The sequence below is a fragment of the Gambusia affinis genome, linkage group LG09 (genome assembly GCF_019740435.1).
Source record: "Gambusia affinis linkage group LG09, SWU_Gaff_1.0, whole genome shotgun sequence".
In the NCBI taxonomy this organism is placed as follows: domain Eukaryota; kingdom Metazoa; phylum Chordata; class Actinopteri; order Cyprinodontiformes; family Poeciliidae; genus Gambusia; species Gambusia affinis.
In genome coordinates, this window is record NC_057876.1 from 5,935,483 (window position 1) to 5,959,627 (window position 24,145).

Here is a 24,145-nt window from a genome sequence, read left to right on the forward strand (position 1 = left end):
TTTCTTTTAAGTTGTATTTGATATTTACAGCGTTTTTATAACAACTAAAGATTCTACACTTGCTTGACTGTGTTATAAAATGACACCCTGTGCCTGGAAAAGTAATAATACTGTCCATTTAAGAGCAACTGTCCAGCTACAACGTGGTCGGAGTTTAGTGAGTCATTCTGGTTAGAACTTCTGGGTTATTTTTTTGTTGCTTTTCATTCTTGCATTTGAATATTTTGATCACTTTAATTTATGGTCATGCTCAATGTTTCCAAGGCTTATTTCGTTCCCCTGATCTCACCGTTTCCCCCGTGGATTCATTCCTCACCAACAAGTCATTTTCCCTCAGCTCCTTTAGTCTCTAACAGATGCAGCCCTGCTCTTCTCCCACAATAGTCACTCTTCTTGGTTTCTCTGCTTCCCGTTTTAGTCCTCTCCTTGTTGGATTAAGCCTTTGATCTCCGTGTCTGCCTGTTATTCCTGCTGTGGTTCATTTAACTCTTCTTATATGTCACCTCAAGGCACTTTAAAAGACCCAACAGACCCACTTTATTTACAGACCAATACAGAGAGTCCAATTCAATGATGAAATCAAGTTAAGAGTCATAAATCCCAGCTCTAAGAGTGTTTTTAAGTTCAGTTTATCAGTGAATCTGCCTGGAAAAGTCACAAAGCTCTTTAGACAGAATGTGTAGAAGTCCATGTTGGTTGAATCTGGCCCACCATAACCCCTCTAGACTAGACAGACACATGGATATGAACAGAGCCTTTAGGATAACAGTTGTGGGCTTAAATATTCTTGTACCACTCAAATCAAAGCAGTTTTTATCTGCCTCTCCAGTTTGCCAGCTTCCGAAGTCATCCAGGTTATCAGCGAGGTCTGAAGGGAGGCAGAGAGAGAAAGACAAAAGTGAGCGACGTAGGAGAAAATGAGGGCGAGGTGGAGCAACGAGAAGCACGATGGGGACGGAGAAGTTTAGAACAAACACGGAGATGGAAACAGAAAAAACACACGCAGTCCGCCTCGCTGCTCCGCGACGCTTTGCGCAGCTGTAAAAACAACGCCGCGTCGGGACAAACCGCACCTACGTATAACCAGATGTTAAACGCTATCGTTGTGGACGCACGTCGAACCGCGTCGCACGTTTGTTTAAGTCGGAGAGACCACCGAAACGGGGGGACCTGAAGGGTGCATCTGCTGAAATCAGAAACAAAAAAAAAAAACAAAACCCACAGAGGCTGCATGAGGTCATGTCTCAGACTCAGGAGGAAAAAACAGAAATGTTTGACTGATGCGTGCCTTCTGTGTGCCGGCTGAAACCTCACTGAAACGTGGGGGGAGTTATCTTTTATGATGCAACAGATGCTCTTCGCCGAAACAACCGGCGTGTGGAACGGTGCCGAGTTCGGGAGAGAGTAACTCACAGCACTGTGAAGAGTGGGTAAAGCTGCGTATGTTGTCGGTGGCTCCGCGGAGGATGATTTGTGGCGCTCAGAAATAGCTGAGATGGTATTTACGACAGCTACAAATGCTGTTTCCTCAGGTCTCGGTTTAAAACCGTGGGGCCGTAAAACGGCATGTTTCCGTCTGCGAGAATGGCAACACTGCGAGCAGTGAAAACCGTTTAGGGAGCGTCGGTCAAGATACCAGCTATTTTAAACAGACGGCTTCGGTATGATCAGTCTGAAATGTCTTTTGGAAAAAAATGCAGTTAAGACAACATATTTACATATAAACAACTGCTTTTTCTCACATTAACCAAAACTTACGTTTTACAGTTTTCGGCTAGTTAAGATGACCAACACTATTTCTACTTACAGATTGCCAGAATAATGGGAGAAATACGTTTTTGAGGGGATCCTCTTTCAACTTTCTCCAAATTCAGACGCTTACCCTACATTTTTACGTAGGTCTGTTAGGTTGGGGTGACAAGGTCACGTTTCCAAAAGGTAAGACTGACGTCCCTAATCACGTTTCCAAAGTATAATCAGATTTATTCATGATGCTTTAGGTGTATTTGGCTTCTTTACCTCTGAGTGGCTTTTCAGCCCACATCAAAAACAGAAAAACTGAAACTCTTACCAAGTGTTTTGTCTAGTTTCTAGTGGAAATATCTTAGCACACATGAAATAAGACAAAACGAACTTGCAAGGAACCTTTCAGCATCATCAGCTTGTTTTAAGTCATTAATTCCTTAATGTGGATTTTAAAAAGTACAGGATCCACAGTCAGATTATTTCAATTACTAAAAGACATTCTTCTGATGTTGTTGGTTAAAATAATCTGCCAGTGGAACTGGAACTTCTTCATCAATATTAAGGATTTAGTTACTTAAAACAAACTCTTTTAAGTTAGTTTGGTTCAAGTGTGCTGAGATATTTGCACCAGAAACTAGACGAGATACTTGGTAAGATTTGGTGTTTTTTTTTTTTTTTTTCAGTGTTCAGGACTTGTTTCACTGAGGACAGTGATCACGTTACCAGCTTAAGTCCAACTCTTAAAAAGACATTTTGCTTTTGTTCTGTGATTGAGTAACTCAGCCCAGAGGATTTAAAACGTAAAACTACGAGGACTAGTTTTTGGAACCTGTTAATGACCAGGTCATTTTTGACGTGTTCTGATTCAGAATACCGACAAACTAAGAGAGACTTTATTTCTGTTGGTTGTGGCACAGCTAACCTGACTACTGAGTTCAACAAATGAGAAATCGAGTTGGGTTTGTGATGTGAAACCAGAACCAGATTAAGTTCTGGTTTTTTATGACTCCGCTTCAGCTCGTTTGACCGATTATTGGCTTTGGAAATGTGAGAAATGTTTTCGTCCCAGTGTGCCCAAAGGGAGAAGAAAACAAACACACTGAAACACGCTTTGTTCTCTCTTATCGTCTCAAGGTCGTTTTTGCTTTCATTTTATTAAAAAAAATAAATAAATAAAATAAAAAATGCACAGATTTCTTGTAAAAATAGTGGCTAAATAAATTTGGAGAATTTTGATTGTTCCTAAATTTGAAAGCAGAATCTGTGGAAACGTTGATGATAATCTAAAAAAAAACAAAAAAACCCAGAAAAACTCCAGATTTTACTACGGTGCCAGTTTGATTGATAGTATGATTTGTGGATGGTTGTAAATGCACAGAGGAAGTGGGAAGATTTTGCCAATGTTATGAATTACTAGCAACAAAAAGAGAAAGGAAAACCCTTAACTTCCCTTATATATATTTTTTTCCTCTCTTGGTTTCCCTTCTCTTTAGCAGCAGCAGCTTCTTGGACACCTGCTGCTCTCTTCTTTCTTACTGCCGTCTTGCTTTGCATCCAGAGCTATTTTCTTACCGACACTCAGCAGGTCCTCCTGCCTGTGAGTGTGTGAGTGTGCTATCTTGTCTAGCAGATAGCAGTGACAGACTGAAATGAAAGAAGCGAGTGAAGAGGCAGGCCAGAAGGATATCAAAAATAAAGCCGCTCCGCAGTGAGGAACGTCAGGTATGAGGGGCGGAGTCCCCCGTCACGCCAGAGAAATCCACCAAGCACACGGTACACGCTGACGAGTTTTTGAAATATCCGCCGGGTTTTCACGGCATCATTCCCAGCTTTTGGAGTCTTCCACATCCTTACGCTTCGGCTGCAGATTGTGAAGTGCCATGGCGATGTCATACGATTAAAACAGACGAAAGAGCGCAAATTACGAGGCGGAGGGATTTTTTTTAAATGAAAGGAAAGAATTCAGAAAAGTATGGTGTGGAAGTCTGTGTCTCTACAAGCTTAGCACAGGGACAGGGGGAGAATTTCACCCATTTTTAGCTCATATTCAGCAGGCCGTTCTAAGATGACGATGTTTAAAATGCAGTATTTCATAACAAATGCTGATTTAAGTAGGTATTTCTTACGTAAACTGATTGTCTACAACATCTTTATTTTGTTTTACAAACGTTATAGGTTTTTCTTTTTTTTTCAAACCTAAAAACAAATAAAATGGGGTATCCTTACAAAATAACATATTTCCTAAAATAGTATTCTATGCCAAATATTTATTTTTGAAGGCCTTTAACATTTGGGGCTCTAAACAAGTTTTAATCAGCTGCACTGGAGGTAAACGTGGCTCTTAGGATTGCAAAGTTCGCAGACTCTTGACCTGAACCGGTTTCTCAGAAATCCTTTAATCACCATGGCAACCATTCAGCTGTGCAAAACGGTTGCACCTAGCTAGGCCTTCGAGGGGACTCCCCCACTCTGCTCCTACAGACTAGCCAGCAGAAATTAGCAAACACCTGGTAGAATCTACTGATCTCATGAGCTACTTCTCAGTGAAACGCTGGTAAAAATGTAGTTAAAGGGTTAATGGAGGAGAGATGTTGTGATGACTTCCTGAAGGCGGAGTTTTATGAAAAGCAAGAGTTTTTAAAGAGACAGGGGCCCAATTTAGAGGCATTAATTACAAATTCTAATTTATTTTAAGTCATATTTAATACAGGCAGCATTTTTATCACAACTGAAGTTTGTGCTATAAAGTGATACCACGTGGCTGGAAAATACATAATCTTGCCCCTTTCATAAAACACATTGAGGTTTTAGGTTGACGTGACAAGAAACAAAGAGTTTAGGAAGTGTGGGACTCTGTCGTGGGACTCTGTAACTCTCTGAGTTCTTACAGTCTGTGTGAATCTGCGGAGATGTCAAACTACAGCGGACACTCGGTAAGAGTGCCGGGTGACAAAGGGGAGCAGTTAGGAGTCTGTGGAAAAGCTTTGCTCTGGTAGAGACACAGAGCATGAGGCCCTTTCCCTCACGCTGTCCATCGCCCTCGGGCCTCTGCGCCGCCAGGCTCCGTCTTAAATAGAGGAACGAGACAAATAAATAAACCTCAGAAAGCTCCAAACTGCATCTCCCACAAATTCATCCGCAGTTACGACATCTTTTGAGCCGCGGCCCGAAGGACAATTAACTTTTTCCCCCGCCCCCGCCGTGTCCCCTGACATGGCAGTGGGCAGACAGTCTCTGGGGCTCTGAATGGGCGATTTGTCACTTTCGACAGCGGCACACTGTACCGCCGAGCCAATTAAGCTCAAGGTGCAATTCGATACAGCTTTTATACACAGTGTGGATAAGGGGCAGGGCGGGGAGTTGAGGAGCGGGGCGCGTCTGCATTTGTGTGCGGATGATTGAGTGGGGTGGATGTGCCCGTCCCAACGAGCGCTGTGTGAAAAAGCGAGAGACAGAGTGGAAGGACATTGTTCCCGCTGTTGCTGCTGCTTTGCAGCGGCAATAATGTGAAGGGAGAAAAAGAAAAAGAAGAAGAAGAAGAAGAAAAAAGCCTCCGTTTCAGAGAAAAAGAGAAAAGAAAAAATCCCAGGGAGTGAGAGAGGGTCTTTCTCTCTAGTTTAAACACGCGGACGTGAGCGGCACCACAGAGGGGCCTTGTTCCGCAGGACTTTAAAAACAACCCAGTTGGGACTGAGCTCTATGCAACCTCGATCCCTGCACAGTGCTATACGCCAGGCTGGGACTAATAATATCCTGGTATAATTAGTGACCAACACCTGTGGCTGTGTTTCTAGACCTAAATGCAGACAGGGTGGGAGTGAATCGCACAGACAAGAAAAAAAACAAAACAAAACAAAACAGACACAGACAGAAGTCGTCCAGATTCATGTTCCTCTGGTTCACTTTTTCCTTTTATGGCCTCGTGGGGAGGAGTGACAATTAGACATAGTATTTACATGCCTCACATTTCTTTTGCATTTGTCACGTTACAACCACAAACTTATCAGATAGAGCAAAACAAGGTAATGATTTTCATCCTCTTCACAGGGAGTTTCCATTTCTTTTTAGTCCCTAAATGTAGGACAAGGCAGATTTATAGAGGCACTTTTGTGCATTTTCCAGGGACAATACTGAAAAGATTTACAGTCTACTCTGACTTTGCAGAGTAGACGTGCCTAGATTCTTGATGGTAGCGATCAAGAAACTATGCTACCATCACTTGTTATAAAAATGACATGGATGTCAAATATGACTTAAATAAAAATTTTCATCGTAATTTAACTCCTTCAAGTTGGGACTCTGTCTCTTTAAGAAGCTCCTGGTCGTTCTGAAACTCCGCCTTCAGGAAGCCATCACAGCATGGCTCCTCTATTAAGCCTTGGACAACATTTTGTATCAGTCCTGCGCTAAGAAGTAGCTCCTATAATGAGCTCGGCTGATGCTCAGTTCCATCAGGTGTTTGCCAATTTCTTCTGGCTAGTCTGAAGGAGCTGAGTGGGGGAGTTGAGGGTGTGGGCTGCTCTGTGAGGAGGACGCTCAGCTTTGAAACTGCAGCTCCAAGGAGGAGTTGCGCCTCAAAGGCAGAACTAAGTCAATGAAGACATAAAATCCCAATAAAACACACTGAAGAGTGTGGTTGTTGCCGACCTGTGAGTGATTAATGTGAGCCCTGTAAGGTCCCTTCCGGTTTTCAGGAGGATACAGCCCTCCTGCGGCGCATCTATTCAGATCATACGTTTCCAGACGCCCTCACACTGCAAAAGGGACACCACCTAGCTGGAGCATCCCCGCTAGTTCCACCCTGGCTTCAGGAGCTCAAGTTACGACCGAGGCGAAGGGTCAACCGTCCAACCATTGACTGGTAGCCCCATGAATGAGCAGGCCTGGTAGTCGCACGCAAGCCAACAAACGCGGCCACGTTCAGGCTTTAAATTTATGTTGTCTTTAGAGACCAATTCCTGTCGAGAACAGAATGCGTGCAGACACTGCGGGTCTCTTAAGGCGGGGAGCGGATGTTTGTTTGGATCACCCTGACAGGTCAAACAGAGGCTGGAGTGCAAGTCCCATGTGTGGCGCAGTGGCCTTTCTGTCTGTCTGACAGAGCAACAGAGGGAGGGCGGGCGGAGGGGGGAAGAGAGTCTGGAGTTTTGTCTTCAGCGGACGCCTACGGCTCGCCGTTTACAGTTGTCACAACAAGCAAACTATGTGGGGAAAAAAGATGGCTACAGGTGAAGATTACATGTTCTGGAATCGATCCGACACAGTCTGGACACATGTTGACTGAATTTGACTCTGCAGAGTAGACGCGCCTTGGTAGCTGGTTGACACATTGCTACAAGCCCTCTGGAGAGAGTGCAGCTTCACTGTGCTGTACAGTTTATTCAGCACATGTGTGCTGCACGCTAACTCCTTTTTAGGGTCAGATAAGTATGTGGAATGTTAAGTCTCCAAACACAGGTGCTTCTTATGAAACGGGAGAGATGGTTTAGATTGCCGCTGCATTGGCAGACCGTGTGTTCACATGGCACACCTAAAGCAGTCAAATTTGATTTAAGCCCTCGAGGCTGGACAGCTTTCAATATGGTTCCTGAAGTAAAGCAAATATTTTATCAGTTTGGGTCAGTTCTGTGGAGCAAGAGTTTGAATGGCTTTTGGACTCGGCACATTTGGGTGGGGGGGGAACAAAACAAAAGGGGCTGTGTGCAGTTCCTGGCCCGGAGCCACCAAGAAATGTAAAAAAAAATAAATTACATGACTGACCAAATCTACAGAGTTTGGTTTCCTAAAAGAAGCTGGTTGAGCGTAAAATTGCGCAAAATGGAATTATGAAAATAAATCAACTTGATGGAAACATGCCAATTTCAAAACAAAACAAAAAAAAAACCCTCACTTTTTACAATCCAACATTTTTTCGGCTGTACTGAAATCGGTGTGTCTCGCAAAACTGCAATGGAAACACTTGATCCACATCTGATGAGCCATGTGATCAACAAGCGCTTGTTAAAATTGGCAGAAAACGTGAAAAAGATGATAGGAAGAGGGAGGATTATGAAGGTGTGGCTGGGCCTGTCACAATAGGCAATAAATTGATTAATCGCACAATGAATTAAAACTAGCTCAATAATTTCTATTTGCATGATTAATTGCTTTTTGTCATCCAGTTTTTGGTAGAAAACTGGACAACTTTAGTCTGGTGTTTTGGTCTCAACTAGCCCTTTTGTGAAGGACAATTTTGTTTACACAGACTTTATAATTCATTTTATTTGTTGTTTCTGTTGAAGATATTTGAAATGTGTTCCAGTTCTAGTCTTAAATGTTTCCTTACAATATAAGATGTATAAATCTTTGAGACTGTCAGTATTATTACTTTCATATCACTTTAAAACTGTCCCAGGGATGTGCTGTGGTGGCGCAGGGGTTGGGCACGGCCCATGTGGGGAGGCCTTGGTCCTCGACGCGGCCGTCGCAGGTTCGATTCCCAGCCTGGTGACCTTTGCCGCATGTCTTCCCCCTTCTCTCATTACCCACTTTCCTGTCAATTAACTATCAAATAAAGGCCACTAGAGCCAATAAAACCTTTAAAAAAAAACAAAAAACTGTCCCAAAACAAAATGATCGTTTATCGCAATAACTTCTGGGACAATTTATCGTCTAGCAAAATTCAATGTAGCAGGCCCACTCATGGCATACCTTTTCAGGACGTATCACATTAAACTTATTCATGTGGGATTTTAATTGCATTTCTTATTTAATACATTTCTTGTTAAGTATTCAACACAGCTATGCGCACATTTGTAATGGAAATGCAGCTGCTGATTGTTGGCCGGTTTGTCACTTTGCATAAACAGTGCGGAGCCGCTGCTCATTGACAGACTGGAGCTAGATGCCTTTGTCTGGGTGGGGGGTGTGACAGTCTGCCCCGAGACCAACAGGCCGACCACAGGGGCGCACGGAGAGGCTGGGAATGTCAAGCCAAGACAAACGAGACGGCCGCAGGAGGCCCTGCCCCGGGCCTTTAAAACAGCGCCGCTCCCTGAGCCGCTCCTGCCTCCCAGCTTCCCCAGCGCTCGCTGTTATTCCAGGCTGAGGGACACTCCCATAGAGAGGGCCAGAATGTGAGACGGGGGAGACGTCATGGCGCAGCCTGCTGTGGATGTAAAGACACAATAACGTCTGGATGTCTTTTAAACTGGAATGGAGAAAACGTCCAGTGCAGTCTAATGGGACTGACACCTGTTGAACGTGTTCCAGTCAAGTCTAGTTTCTTTGTTTCAGCAGCAAAGCAGTTGAAACAAAGAAACTATTAACGTTATTAACAAAATACAGAAACCAATTCTGAAACAAGCAAGAAACATTATATTTTGTTCAGCTCTATCATCAAACACATCAGGCAAATTAACATCTACTATACTGATCAATGTTGGGAAATTCACAATGAGTGGTTGTCCTGTCAACAGCCTTTCCTCACTGAACTGTGGATCAGAGTTTTCATGAGCCTCTTGATTGCTTCCCTAAATGATATGTTGTCCTTTGCTACCAGTTTAGGTTGACCAGAGTGTCTGCAGGTTTCAGCAAGTCAAACTTTTAAGAACTTTTTAATTCCACCTTGAACCAAACTATCAACAACAGGGATGGTTGGGGGATCATGCTGTATTACAGTCAAGCGTAGCATTTATTGTGAAATTTCTGGCGTCTGTGGTTGGCTCTTAGCAGTGGGTTTGTGCTTCTCACACTGCATGACTCTCTATGGTGATAACCCCCATAACCCCAAGCTTAAGCATTTAGTTTTATTTTATTTTGTTTTTTACAGAATGCACCGTAGCTTCGGACTGGTTGGCACCAGAAGTCAGCCAGTGGCAAAAACGTTCGTCGTCTAGCCAACTGACAATAAATTTACACTTACCCATGTCTGACACGACAAACCTGCTGTATTACGCTTGACTGTAAGACAGCATGATCCCCAAACCATCCCTGTCATTAATAATTTGGTTCAAGGCGGCACTAAAAAAGTTCTTAAAAGTCTTAAATTTGACTATTCGCAGTTGGTTGATTATAGATACGTGACTTCAAGATCTTTTACAGATGTGCGGACACAGTGTTGACGGCCATGTCTTGGTAGCTTTCCAGTTGTGCCTGTTCTTCCCATTTTCAGGCGATGTATTGAACGATGCTTGATCAGACGCCCAAAGCTTAGAAAGAGAGGCTAACCCTGCTTTAAACTTGTGGTGCTCCTTGGTCGTCATGATGATGTTTGTTCTCTAACAAAGCTTGGAGGCCTTCACAGAACACCTGGATCTACGCCCAGATGAAACCACACTAGTTACCAACAACGCTGCTTCTGGACGCCATCTGCTCTGGTTTTTGTTAGGGAGCAACTGGAGCTTAATAAAAATGCCTGCGAATCCTTAGGCATGTTCAAAAACCGTGTATCATTTTCCTTCTACTTTACAGTTAAGAGCTACTATGTGTTGGTCTATCCCATAAAAATCGCAATAAAACACTCTGAGGTTTGTGGTTGTAACATGACAATATCGGGAGAATTTACAAGGGTGTGGACACGCCAGCAAGACACAGTAAGTGGAGTCAGAAGACAAGTTCAGAAGAAAACAAAAAAGAAGATACAGATCTGCAGAACTCTAACTCCAAACCCCACGTCTAGTGCTGTGGTTAGCTCTGATATGACTGGAATACAACCCATCACAAAGACTCTTTGTGGCTGGTGGAGAAAATGCAAGTCAAGATCCATTAGTTATATTGCATTGGCGAGGGAATAAACAGCACCCTGCACTCACTGCCCTCGCCGTGCACTGTCCAAATTGCATTGACTTCAATGTATTTTTAGTCTCCACTTCCAGTTAACGGCTCACACCATCATAAATAGGAGAACAGGCCCGAGGCGGAGGAGAAGCTCGGAACAGACACATAAATTTTTGCCGCAAATTCCTCACAGAAGCAAAGCTGCGATGGTGGAAAAAGGCGCGCACGGCTGAGCGAAGCAAAAACCATAACAAATCACACATACAAAGAGGTGATTCTGTCCTGAGGGGAAGCAGCTTGTTCAGGGTGGGGTGCGGTACAGCGCCCTGCGAGGAGCTGAGGTTAAGGCTCCGTGGAGGGTCAGAGGTTGGCGGGGAGCCCTGTCTCCATGTCAGGACACAATGACGGCTCTTATCAGCACCAGAGACATTCTTCGGATGCTGCCTTTATCTTCTTGTGGCTAAAGACCTGACGCACGTGTTTCCATTCTCCTCCCAGTTCCTGAGGTCAGTGCAGTTAAGGAGACGTAGCTGGCACATTGAGATGGATTCGCAGTGGAAATTTTCCAACCAATGAGCGGGCAAATCCCCCCCACATTCCTGCAGCGAGGCAAACTAGGAGCGAAGGCACATGCGACAATTTAACCGCACGCTGTGAGGTTCTTCTGTGCAGTTTCACTGTCTGCCTGCAGCTCTTTCTAGTGGTTCGCTTGTGGTTCCCTTTGGCAGTTCAGAGCGAACTGACAGGGAGACTCCTGCGATGTTCGCAGAGTCTTTGGGATCCTTTCAAGAACGGTCTGGAAAACTGAGCCGAAGGAGGCCAGAGGAAAGGGGATGGAGGGCAGGGCAAAAAAAAAAAAAAAAAAAATCGAACAGAAGGAGAATTTAGGATGCAGGTGAGAGCGGAGGGTGAACACGAGAAACTCAAACCGCTGAAAGCCTCGACTAAACTTTTAGGACGATTCCACAAAATGGCTTCTGTGTGTCCCTGTGGCGGCCAGCGGGCCTCGAGAATGGCCCCGCTGTGTGCGGAGTGTTTGTGGTCCGCAGCGGAGCTGATGGACACGACCCAGGAACGGGCCTGGAATCAATTTACTGCATCCAAAAAGTGCCTGTGAATGTAAATAAAGCTCTTGAGCAAACAAACGCTTTTCCAAGAGGCACAGTCGCAAACATAGAAAAAAGAAAAGCACGGAGCTTAGAAAAGGAACCAACTACTGGTGGGCCCCCCTCCCCATCACATGTACTCTGAGAACCGAGTCAACTCTGCGCTCATATCCACAGAAATTAAAACCAAGGGTCTTCTTCCTGCCTTCGGGATATTCTTAAGGGTTTTATCTCTGGACCGATTTGGGAAAGCTTCGGAGTGAAAGAGCATTAAGGGTCCAATAAGAGGATAATTTCATCCATTCATTCCTCTCCTCCCTCCTTCTTCCACTCCACTGTCACCCCACTCAGACGCAGAGCTGGGAACGCTCATGGGTTGCTTCAGTGAGAGTGAGATGAGAGGCTGCAGATACAACTAGCCGTGCCTGTTTACACAGATGGCAGCCGGCTACATCATTTTTGCAAGAGGCGTGGAAGCAGAAGGAAAGGAGGGGGACTGGCTCAATTTAAACAGGCTGTTTAGAAGCTACAACAGGGATGGTCACTGAGAACGCTGGGTCAGAACATTTCCAGTGGGTTACACGTCGTCAACCACTTTAAGAAAAGAAACTGCTAAGCTACCCTACAAACTTTACATTTCACATCTAAAACAAGGTTTCCTAAGCTGTGGGGTAACAATGCTGGTTGGGTCATGTTTAGTGATACCAAGTCATCTACCACAAGGTAAATAAAAAGCTAATTAGCTACAGAGTTAACTGGCTACAGCCAAACCGATGAGGTGGTGAAGCAATACCTCCTCATTCAGAAGGAAACTACTCAAGAGAAGTGAAGGAGAAAACTTTAAGGACTTAAAGAGGACCACAGTCAACCAGGAACAAGTGCTGATGGATACGTAATTATTAAAGTAAACCATAACCTGTGGGATATGCTAACTGTTGTGCTATGCGAGAAGTTAACAATTAACAATACAACCAAAATGGAAGTACTTTTTTTTTTCTTTTTCCCATTTTATGATTTTGTTCCCTTCAAACTGAACATGATGACTTTAAGAATGTGTACAGCAGTAAGTCAGTAAAACAGCTAATGAGATACATAAAGAAGCACAAATAAACTACAGCTAAAACAAGCGGTAGCCATTTTACATGAAACCGCTACTACTGAGGAATTATGATTTCTGGCTTTTTTCTTGATTGATCAAACTTGAATGTTGTAAATTGAATCTGAGTGAAACAACCATCACCATGGCGCATATATGCTGTATAATGCTGACAGACTGATAAATCTAAACACTTTGTTCTTGGTGGAGTTGCAAGGACTGATGAGCTAATCAGCTAATCCAGTGGATTGACCCAGTTGACATGGTAAGATAATACTTAGGTTGTAAAATTACTGACTGTTAATATCCACTAATATAGCATTCTATCTCAATATGCTTTTCAATTTGAGTAAATTTAAATAGCTAAAGTCGTATCAGGTCCGGCAAGCTGTTAGCTTCCACAGCTTGCTAGCTACAAACAGCTGCTAACAGAAGCTGATAGCTTGTCTTAGCTAACAGCTTAGGTTAAACTTCTAAGCTTGGAAAACGTACCTAATTTAAGATTACTTGGCTTTATTCTGCTTCAGGTAGAGGAACCGTCACAGAACCTCAAGTCAGAAATATGCCACTATCCCTTTACATTGTTACCCATGTATTGCATGGTACGATCATTCTCCTTTAAGTAAACATTGGCTACAGAAGTTGAACGTGGATCTTTTGTGTAGCCCCAGAGGATTCAGGCCATGTGGGCACCCACATCCAGATTCTTCCTCCTCAGACACCTGCACTCACATCTGGATTGTCTGAGCCTCTCCCCCTTTGGGGAGGCCTCACCTGCAGCACACAAGCTGTAGCTGGCAGCCACGTGTCTCCTGCAACAACATTCATGAAGCCGTGTGGCTCTGGGAAACCAGACAGAGCTGAAAAACTCCCAAGAACAAACACTGATATCAGCAGTATGAATTATGGCCGTGTCGATGAAGACGTGGCGAACATTAGGTGACTCACCTATCCTATCAGGTGTGGTGGGGATCAGGGGTGACAGCTGCAGCTAATTAACATACCAGCTTCCCGTACTGGCAGCGTGGTAAATCCACCCACATACAGAGCGAGGAATGTTTAGGTTTTCCCAGTGTATCAACCTTTGCAGGTATCAAAGGTGTTTTTGTCTCGTTCTGTTCTAGCCCCGCGTTCTTTCATCGCCTCCCTCTTTACTTCTGCGCCTTTGTTCCAGCCTAAAAAAAAATAATTTAAAATTAAAAAAATTTGAAAGGTGAGCCCGGCCCTGCCTCTCATCGCGAGGCGCGTGTTTCGCATAACGGGAATATTTCCACTTTGGGTTTTACTGACCGCAGGGAGCTGATTAAAAGAAAAAGAGCTCCGGATCGTTCGGTCCTGCTTCAGTGACCGAACGTCTGATCGAGACAACAGTTCTGTTCGCTGGTCAGTGTGGGAGCTGAGAAACAAAGTTTCACTCCAGCACATGCTGTTTTTTTAAAGTTCCTGCAAAGGGCCAAAAGAACTGATTAGCCCACCTCTTCGCACGCAGTTAGTTCCTGAGGAGTTGTTCTAAGATCCCTGACGTGATTTTGCCCACAATTTCGGCGCTCTCGTCCTGACCTCTCACCTGGAAACTAATGATTAATGTGACCGCCACAGAGACGGATCAATTTAAATCCAATTTCAGCCTAATGTATTCTGAATCAACCAGTTTCTGAAGCAGCAGTACATCTCTGATCTGACAGCAGGAGAGTTGGGGAAGACTCTGAGACTATGAAGAGAGGGTGAAATCTGTGAGGTGAGTTTTTTTTGTGTGTATGTGTGGGGATGGTGGCAGTACAGTCGGGGAGCAGGTGTGCATGAAAGCCCAGAAACACAGGTGAGCCCTTATCAGGAGCACGTGGAATCCAAGATTAATGGATTTAGGGACAAAAATGGAGGCCCAAACACTACCAATAGATTACTCTGTGGGCGTTCCCACCGATGGAGGTGGGGGATGTGTCCTGTTTTAGCTACAGGACGGATCTGGAAATAGTAACCCAACGCTAAAGTTAGGAAAGGAATCAGCTGACATTACATCAGCTTGTTTGAAACAATGCGCAAGCGACAATTCGTATAAATCATCTGACCGTCTCCATGGCGATCTGACTCCATCACATGGGCGAACATACGACTGACTTTTAGCAGATCTTAGGGTGGTTGGCAAACTCTACAACCTACAGCCAGTATGTTTGATGTGTGTTGTAGAAGAGTCCACAGCACATTGTTATATTTGATCAAATTACAACCACAATCTGCCGTTTATTTGGTATTTTATTCAATAGAGCTACACAAAGTAGCATAAAACAGAGACATTAAAAGGAAAATTACTCTTTTTTTGTTGTACCAGTCGCTGCGAGTCAATATGTTATGGTTTACGTCGCGACCAGCTTGTGACTGAAATGTTTTGCAAAAGCTTGCAAAATACCCCTTAATGAATGGAGATCGTCTGTGGACGTTAATTTTCAAGCCTTGCCACAAATTCTTGGCAAAATTTATGTCTGTATTTTGACAGGACCATTTGATTACATGAATATGATCTGATCTAAACCAGGGATCTGAAACCTGCACAGCCCAATCAGCCATTTGTACACTCAGCACAACAAAAAATAAAAAATAACAACAAAAAAAACAAAACAAGAATGCACTAAAGTTGTTGATCCACTTACTGTAGGCAGGTAACCCTGTTGAGGATAGAAACAAAGTAAGTTCACTAGACTGTAACAATCGCAGCGCATGTGTTGCGTGGTTCCACTCTGCTCCGCTCCTATCAATCACACAACCCAGATGATTTGCTCTTGACCCACCCTGCGGTTACAACAAGCGGCAAAATGGAGCTGGAAAACGCTAAACAAAAACTAAAAACGCCAGAAGTTACATAAATGGTGGTCTAAAAACAAAAGCCGTAAAATCTCAATGGAAATAATATGTTGGGTTTACTTCTGCCTCCGGTCTGTAATTGAAGCTAATTAGTCTGGTCGGGTTCAGACACAATGCCTATGGGTTCGGGCCGGGTCGGGTCAGATTCTTTTAGGCTCCATCTAAACTATGTTCCAGACTCATTGATAGTAAGATTTTAAAAATTACATACAATTTTTCCTTTAAAGCAACTTCTGAAAGAAATGTAAAAATTGTTTATTTAGGGGAAGAGTGTAAAGTTTTATATACATTTTTTATCAAAATACAAAATAAAAATCACTTTTGTCAAAAAAACAAAACAAAAAAAAAACCTGTACACAAAAGGCTTTCTTCCGAAACATAAAAAAGGTAAAACGGTGTGAACCCTTTGTGAGACCCAGCTCAGTGCCTGACTGCAGGTCTCTCTTTAGGGGTTGTTGCAGCACGGGGGGTCCCCCGTCCTGGAATAGCTGCACTGGCCTGGAATGCTGTGGAGAATGTTTAACCGGGCGCTCTGATTGGTCGGTGGGGGAGGCACGTGTGCATCTGTGTGTGAGTGTCTGAGCGGCGTTAGTTATGAGACGCTCCTGGCCGAGGAGAGATCAATCATCGGGCCTGTTTGAGAACATCGTCGGTGTGGTCAGCAGGTTGTCAGGGAAGCTGTGTCGGAGTCCCAGCCATGTGTCCGTCCTGTCTGCACCTTGTTGTTGTGGCTTCCACTACCTTTCCCTCCCTCCCCAACTCCAGCATGTAAAACACATATGTGTGTGTGTGTGTGTGTGTGTGTGTGCGCGCGCCTCGCCTTAGATCCGTGCGGGGGCTTTGTGAAACCAGATCCGGCTCGTCCATCTCAGAGGAGCGGAGCACAGACAGGGAGCCCATTAGGCCTCGTGCTCCACAGGTTGACCTTTGAACTCCAGCCCCCTCCCGTTTGACCAAAAGGGAACCGAGCGGGGTCAGCGTTTTTTTGCCAAGTCATCGCGAGCTATCGGCAGCTATCTCTGCCAGCGAGCGGGGTGGACTCGCACGCACGCGCTCATGAGAGGGACGCACAAAACGGGCTTAATTCATGGCTCTCGCAAGAGATCAGATCAAAGTCTAAAGTGGAGCTTTCAGCAGCCTGTAAGTCAGGGCAGGCGGTGTGATGAGTCCACGCTGAGGCCAGCAGCAAAGGGAGAGAGGGCATCGGACTCTCACGGCCTTCTGAGTGAACCCTCAGTTCCTCTCCCTCCGCCCCCAACCCGACGCTCTGGGCCTGGCAGACACAAACCTCCGCCACTGGAGGAATACTCCCACCACAGCGACTGCTCAGCTTCTCTGGACTTATGTCGGCAAATCGAACTCACTTGTTCCTCCTTTCTGGCTGGGTTCATCCTCTTTCTTCCAGCAATTTAAACCTTTTTCCTTGTTATTATTATCTACAGCTGAAAACGGGATAGTTATATACAATGCACAAAAAGATGCAGTATGTTTTTACCTGAAAGTTTAAGGTGTAGGGGGAGTATTATGTGTTTTCCAGGTACTTAGGGACGTTTTGTACCACAATCGAGTAACAATGGTAACTTCAGTTGTTGTAAAAATGCCTTGGATCCTTCTGCCCACCTCTGCTACAAACCTGACTCGGTTGCAGCAGTTCTGGCAGGAGGAATGGACCAAAACCCAATAAAGTTAATGCTAAGACGCTTTTGTAAAGATACTAAAGAAATTCATGTAAACTTCAAAACGTTTAAGAAAGTAAAGAAATTTTTTAAAAATTCTCTCTCGTTGTACTGCCATTTATAAGACAGAAATAATTTCAGGACTTGAAACTTCAAACAAGAACCTGATTTAATCTCAGACCGTGAGGAAACAGCAACGGTCTGCTCGTCTTTCGCCGACCGGGTCCGACGTTTTTCGTGAATGCTGACGCCAACGAGGCCGGCTGCCAGCTGACACCAAGTGTCACGTTGGTGTCAGCGTGCGCCGTCGCCACGTAAACACCCCACTGCCGAGCCCGGGGCTGTGATCTCACCAACTCTGCATCCGTCCACTAACTCACCAGCTTTTAAATAAATGGCTCTGATTGAGTTAGTGGGCTTGATTGTAAACAAGTCATTAGCCCGGGCTGAACGTTTCTTTCTCACATCCGTAACTATGAATCCAATTTCAGATAAATGCGCCTGACGCATCAATATATCACCTCAACACCAACATTATCAATTATCGTGATAACTACTTGCGCAGTTTATTGTCCAGCTGATCTTGTTGTCGTGACGGTGCCTTTTGTGCGTCTGACCTGTGAAGATCCGTAGCCGTTTGCGTCTCGGAGGAGGACCCAGCCCCGACACCTCGGCGCACTCGTCCTCGTCGTCGCAGTCGCCGCTCGCGAACCCCTCGTCGGCGTCGGCTGCGGCTCCTCTGGAGCGCGCTCGCCATCGCTTCTCGGACACCGTCACCATGTTGAGCAGCTGTGGACGGGGAAATGCTCAGAGGTTAGAGGAAGCCGCAACGCACTGGGCGCTTTGTCCCATGAGAGAGCCAAGCAAAGTAGAGCGTCATTTCAAGGTAAAAAGAAAAATGATTCATGGTTTTTCAAAATATTTTACTAAGAAAAAAAATTTCAATCTTCATTTAAATTCTGACATTCCTCAATAAATAACTTTGTTACATGTCTCTGATATTTTTGACTCTTCTTCTGCTTGAAACCGGTTGGACTGGATGTGAACATCTGATGGATACGACCAGTTAAGTAAACCACAGGCAACTGGTGAAGATATGAAAATCTGGAAGAGTTCATTTCATACCTTGACATACTGAGAAAAGTCGTCGTCTTTGGACCAGAACCTTTGAACAAACAATCCGCTTGGTCAATCAGTCGATCTGGATGTTATTAAAATTGACTTAAAGTGAAGAATCTCTGTGTTATTTTTGACCACAATATATCAATAAATATAAAAAATGTTTCTCCTTGTTTCATCTGCAGAATGTTGATTAAAAAAAAGAAAGGCCCTGTCCAGGAGTGATGCTGAAACACTCGTTACTTCAAGGCTGGGCTACTTTAATTCTTTACTGTCAGGAAGTCCAAAATAAAATAAAAGCCTTCAGCTGATCCTACATGGCGCAGCAAGAGCTCTGATGAAAATTAGAGATCATATATCCCCTATCTTAGCTTCTCTTTGTCGGCTCCTTGTTAAATCCAGAATAGAATTACAGATTCTCCTTGTCACTAATAAACCCTGAGGTCATCCTGAGCCAAAACGCTGCTATTGGCTTAGGCTGCTAAAGGACATAGTTACCACTTTTTGTCTTTACAACATTTTCCTACTACTCTCCAATTTTCATTATTTGTTATTTCAGCTTTTAACTTCACTTCTCTAGTTTTTATTTATTTTTTGTTGTATCCTCTTCTTTAACATAGAAAGGACTCCTGGATCTGTTAGGATTTGAGTTTTCTGCGTATTTATTTTGAGTTTCTGTGTCTCTGTGTTGTCCTGTTCTTCCCCTTGATTGTTCCCAGGTGTGTCTCGTTCCATGATTACCTCCTGTGTATTTAATGTCACTTGTGTCTCAGCATCTCTGCATGTCCTTGTCAGAAGTGTTCCCAGTCCATTGTCTGCTGTCCAACTGTGTACCAGTCGCTACCTCTGTTGAGCCCTTGTTTCCCGCTCAGCAGTGCTGCCTGGGTTTTGGACTGTTTGGAGTATTTTTGCTTCACGTTTTCATCATTAAATCATCATGATCAGCCTCTACCTGGGTCTACAGCGTCCTGCCTCACCACCAACACCGCCACCACTTCATGACCGGATCAGTGCTTCTGTTTACTTTCTCCAGCCCGGTTCTGGTTCTGCTGGAGGTTTCTTCCTGTTAAAGGGGAGGCTTTCCTCTCCACTGTCGCTACACGCTCATTATTTTTTGAGCAATCTGAGTGAAGGGTGGCTGACTTGGAAAAGAATTGCTTTTAGCTTTTTATTTCTAAAAAGAAAAGTGAACCCACATATCATCTTCCTTCTATTTTACAATTATGCACTGCTTTGGTGTCGGCCCATCATGCGAGGCGCTCTACATTGACGGTTTATCAAAGCTGGGGCAGAGAAGTAAGGCTCGTCTCCGGGCCCGAGCATGTTCTGCATCATTACAGGAGAATGAGGGGAATTCCAGACAAAAACTCTGCGAGATCTGAAGGTATCGCTGTTTACCAAACGCTTACAATCACCAGGCAGCAAAGCAGGTTTTTATTTTTTTGTTTTTTTGTGATTTCTGCCGGTTTTGTTATTTTTGTCCAAACGTGATTCACTCAAACGACTGCGGCTTTCGGTCCATGTAATTTACTGGTAGAAAAATAAACTGAGAGGTGAGCGCTTACTGGCAAACATTGTTGTCTACGCTGGTCGTCACAGGGCAACGGCGCAGAAAACACACAGGCTGGGTGAAAGTCAAGGTCTAAGGATCCAAAATTAAAGAATGCTCTGGGAAAGACTGGAAGGAGTGAACGCTTAAGGTCTGTTGTGCTTGTAGGCTACGGCTCACCGGGTCACGCAAGGCCGCACTCTGCGACCCTACGGCAACCAAAACAGACCAAAAAGCAAGACAAAAAGTGCAACAGCCCTTATGAAACAAACACAAACGGAGCAAGTTGGAGAAAAACGATTTAACAGGAAGTGCGTCCAGGGCGGACACAGTTGTACAAACAGAGACGTTTTCCACTTTAGTGAAGTCCGTTATATGTTGACCAACTGGTGAACGAATCAACTCAGAAACGAAGTTCTGAGCTCAGCAATGCAAGGTTAGGAGCTTCTTGAGTCCTTATAAAGATATAGCAACCTGTAATTGTTTTTACCAAATAAATAAATGAAAATAATAATAATAAAGAAATTAATTTGCCATTATTTGTTGGTGTTGCTTTTCCTTAGAATCCAAAGGCAGGTGAAAAGCTTTCAGCAGGTTTTTCAGAAACAATTTAGAAAAATTCAATTTTCAGTTTTAGGACATTTAATTAGTGGAAACAAACAAACAAACAAATTTTCTTTTAAATCAGGAGTTCACACCGGTCAACCAAAACCAGAGTGTGGGGTTACTAAGTAATCAATCAAAATAAGCTGCTTCTGCAGTTTTGTTGAGCAGAGTGTTAGTGCCTCCTTTTATTTTGAAACAAATAAGAACCTGTCCTTCTGTTGGCGCTTCAGGAGTAATAGTATAAGCAGCTAAAAGGTGTAGAAAGACAAACGTCAGCGGTGAGAGAAAAAGGTGCTTTAAACAAACTTTTTTTTAAAATTCATACTATCCTTTTAAAGTTGATAAGAGCATCAATAAACATTCATTTAGTAACTCTTACTTATGCCAGACAGTCTTCAAAATGTTGTAAATAAGAAAACAATCAAGATCAATTTCTGATCTTCAAGAAATTGCTCAAAGCAAAACCGAACAAACCTAATCTTAACCACATCTACAGTCAGAGAAATGACTGAAGTTTGAAGCAACAGAAACTTGGTCAAACCGGGTCAGTGGAGAAAATATATGTATGATACCAACACACAGTTAGCAGGACAGTGTGGCTTTAAAAAACATATGTAAAGTTCAATCATAGCAACAAACTATGCAGGTTCATATGAAACAAAATAATTCCTCAATGGAAAAGAACCCCATGCAAAGTGTAAAGTACGGTGTAGGATGTGTGATGCTATGGGCCGGTTTCTCTACTCTGGGAATGTGGTCAGACTGCATAGTATCATGAACTCGTAAAAGAAATTTGGTGGTCTTTACTGGGAAACTGAAAGTGGGTCCTAATTGGGTCTATCAAGAAGGTAATGATTAAAATCCAGATGAAAGCAGAAATGGCTCAAAACACAAAATCTAAACGTGGCAAAAACCGGATAATAGAGACGAACCAGGCATGTAGTAGTGGGGATTTAGTTAAATTTTAAATTCTGATCGGATTTTAGGTCTTTTAGCAAGATGTTATGCAGCTGCAATAAAACTATATTCAAGCCCAGGTTTTTTTTACATACACTGAAAAATCAGAGCAATCGAAATGTATTGCGTTAATTGGTCACAAGTAATCCAGCTAAGTTGATCCAAGTTCATTTGTTAGGTTTATTAAGTGGTCGTGTCAAACAAACGTAAATAGTTTGACACAATTACTTGTGACCATTTTTAATTTTTTTTATGTTGGGGGTCTTATTTTTACTTATTATTACCTTCACTACAATAAGTTAGGACGGTGTTGTCTGTAAAAAAATAAAAAAAAACATCCCTAGAATTGATCAATGTTTTGTAGCTAACCTTCAGAGCCAGGCTCGTGTTCGTCTCCGGTGCCGTAAAGCACTGAGATCCGTGCCAAAGCAACAGATGTGCCAGATTCCAGCGGCCTGCCCTCCAACCAGCATTTCATCTAACCGCGCCGCCTCCCGCTTGTTTGTGTTTTATTTATTTCCTTCCTCTCTGCACACGTCAGCATGCATTTTTTTGGTTGTTGTTGCATCTTCTGCTGGTGGGGGGGGAGTTTTCTGTGGGACAAAATTGGGTTCATATGGCCTCGTCTCAGGTCGGCTGCGACGTCTGGCTGGGCTCAGACGTCTCATTTGTGTGCCAAGACAGAAAGCGGAGGTATAAAAACATATTTTTTTTTTTTTTAAAAACCCCCAGCGCTAATTACGTCATTATGTCAGTGCGGAGATAAACACACTCTGGGTTTTGGATGTGGTGTAAACGCCGAAGTTTAAAGTGGGAACACACATCATTCTGTTCCCAGCAAGGCTGCCCCAACAAACCTCCATTCATTTCCCAACATGGAGGCCATAGATGGACGATGACCGCAGCGTTTCTGAAACCCTGCTCACTTTACACCAAGGGATGGACAAACAGACTGCCGGGCAGCAGGAGGAGGAGCGTTTCCACCTCTGTTCGAGTTAGTAGTAGAGCAAGGAGTCACCTGTCCAGAGAACCGGGCGAAATGCGCCGTTATCTCCCAGAAATAAACCCTCGCCGTGATAAATAAGACTTTAATGTAGGACAGCTTTTAGACAGCAAAAAAAGAAAAGGAAATAAAATTTCAGAGTTTAAAATTTCCTTAAGGCAAGTCAAAAATTGAAGAGAGAAAAAAAAAAGATTAATCTCAGAAATTTCCTAGAAAAATACTTTGACTCAATAGTTTGAGAAATGGATGTGCTGGAAAAAACTAAAGTTTTTGATTAATCTCGGAAATAAAGCTAAAAAAAGTTTGTGAGCTTCAAACGTTGAAAATTTGCAAGCAGAAATTTCCTCCAAAATACAAAATATTGAAATTTTCTACAAAAAAAACTTGAAATTATTTCAGCATTTTATTGGAGAAAATTTCTTAATCAAAAAAATAAAAAAATACTATATATATATATATATATATATATATATATATATAAATCTGAGTTTGTTTCTAGCATTTTTTATTACCTTTTTGAGCTCAGAAATGTCAAAGTTTTATTTTTTATTTTAAAAAGTCTGACAGTCTCAGTTTGAGAGATCCACTCCTTTTTTCTTCTATTAACAATGGCGCTAATACGCCGTCGTATTAATGTACTCAGACTTTGTGGCACAAGTTAAATGCGTTTCTTTGACGTACCGCAACGATTTACTGGACTCCTCAAATTCCTTGTCGTGGTTTGCAACTTGGAAACTATCTGGGACTCACCACCTCTAAAACCTTGTTAAAGGCCAAACGGTTGTAAAGATGTTCAAGTGAGGTATTTAAACGCAACCAGAAAGAAGACAAAGGAGTGCAGGAAAAACCCTTGAAGAACCACTTGGCTCTTTTAAGAGCTTAGTATTTACACGTTTGCATCAACAGCTCGCCACATTCAACAGAGAAAAAAAGGCATTAGCCTTAATAAAATGTGAATCGCTGCAGCTTTGGAGGTTTGCATTTTTTGTGTGGATCTTGTTCACATTTGACAGCATCATATTAGATGTTATGAACCACGAATAAAATATTGCTCTGACCCAACAGAGGAAAGAGGTAATGTTGGTAATAAAATGTGTTAAATTCCACGTTGTTGCCAAAGGAAAAGCTGCGAAGATGTGAACTTTTGACATTTGCAAGTCAAAGTCAAGTCTCAACGATTTGAATCGAATCACTTCATGGCTCCATGTTACATGGTTTGCATTGTGATATGTATGGAATGACCATTAGCTTAAAAACTACATATTTGCAGATTTTACTGCGATTTTACTTTTATTCATAAATTTTTTTCAAACAGATTTGAAAGAAAATGCTAATCGGGCCACGGCCAAACGTTAGCAACTTGGTAACGTTTAAAACTTCGACAGAGTCCACGCCTCCAGGAAGCAACCGCTTCTTAACAGTTGACAGTCCAGACCCTCTGGACTTAGTGACGCATACATGGGGGAAGTTGAAATACTTAGCTACAATGCTACTTAACATGCTTCTTGCTAGCATCTCCAAAGCAGCCAATCCTGAAGGGTCATCCATTTTCCTTGGAGCTGATTGGCTGTCTTCCCGAGAGCAGAGATAAGAAAGACTATAGATATTTGGCCCTGCAGGAGTGCTAAGATGGTTTACACTGTGTATTAATCCATATCAAGGCAGACTTTG

The 24,145-nt window shown here is 43.2% G+C and overlaps 1 protein-coding gene across 1 annotated transcript in view; it reads right to left on the bottom strand.

Moving 5' to 3' along the window:
• Window positions 1-721: 721 nt before the first annotated feature.
• gpc3 (glypican 3) overlaps window positions 722-24,145 on the bottom strand; it is a 147,561-nt gene continuing 124,137 nt past the window's right edge. Inside the window, exons 7-9 of the mRNA XM_044127787.1 lie at window positions 17,858-18,029; window positions 794-868; window positions 722-726 (exon numbers count right to left, since the gene is read on the bottom strand). Coding sequence (XP_043983722.1) covers window positions 722-726; window positions 794-868; window positions 17,858-18,029 — 252 coding nt within the window. The remainder of the gene's footprint in view (window positions 727-793; window positions 869-17,857; window positions 18,030-24,145) is intronic.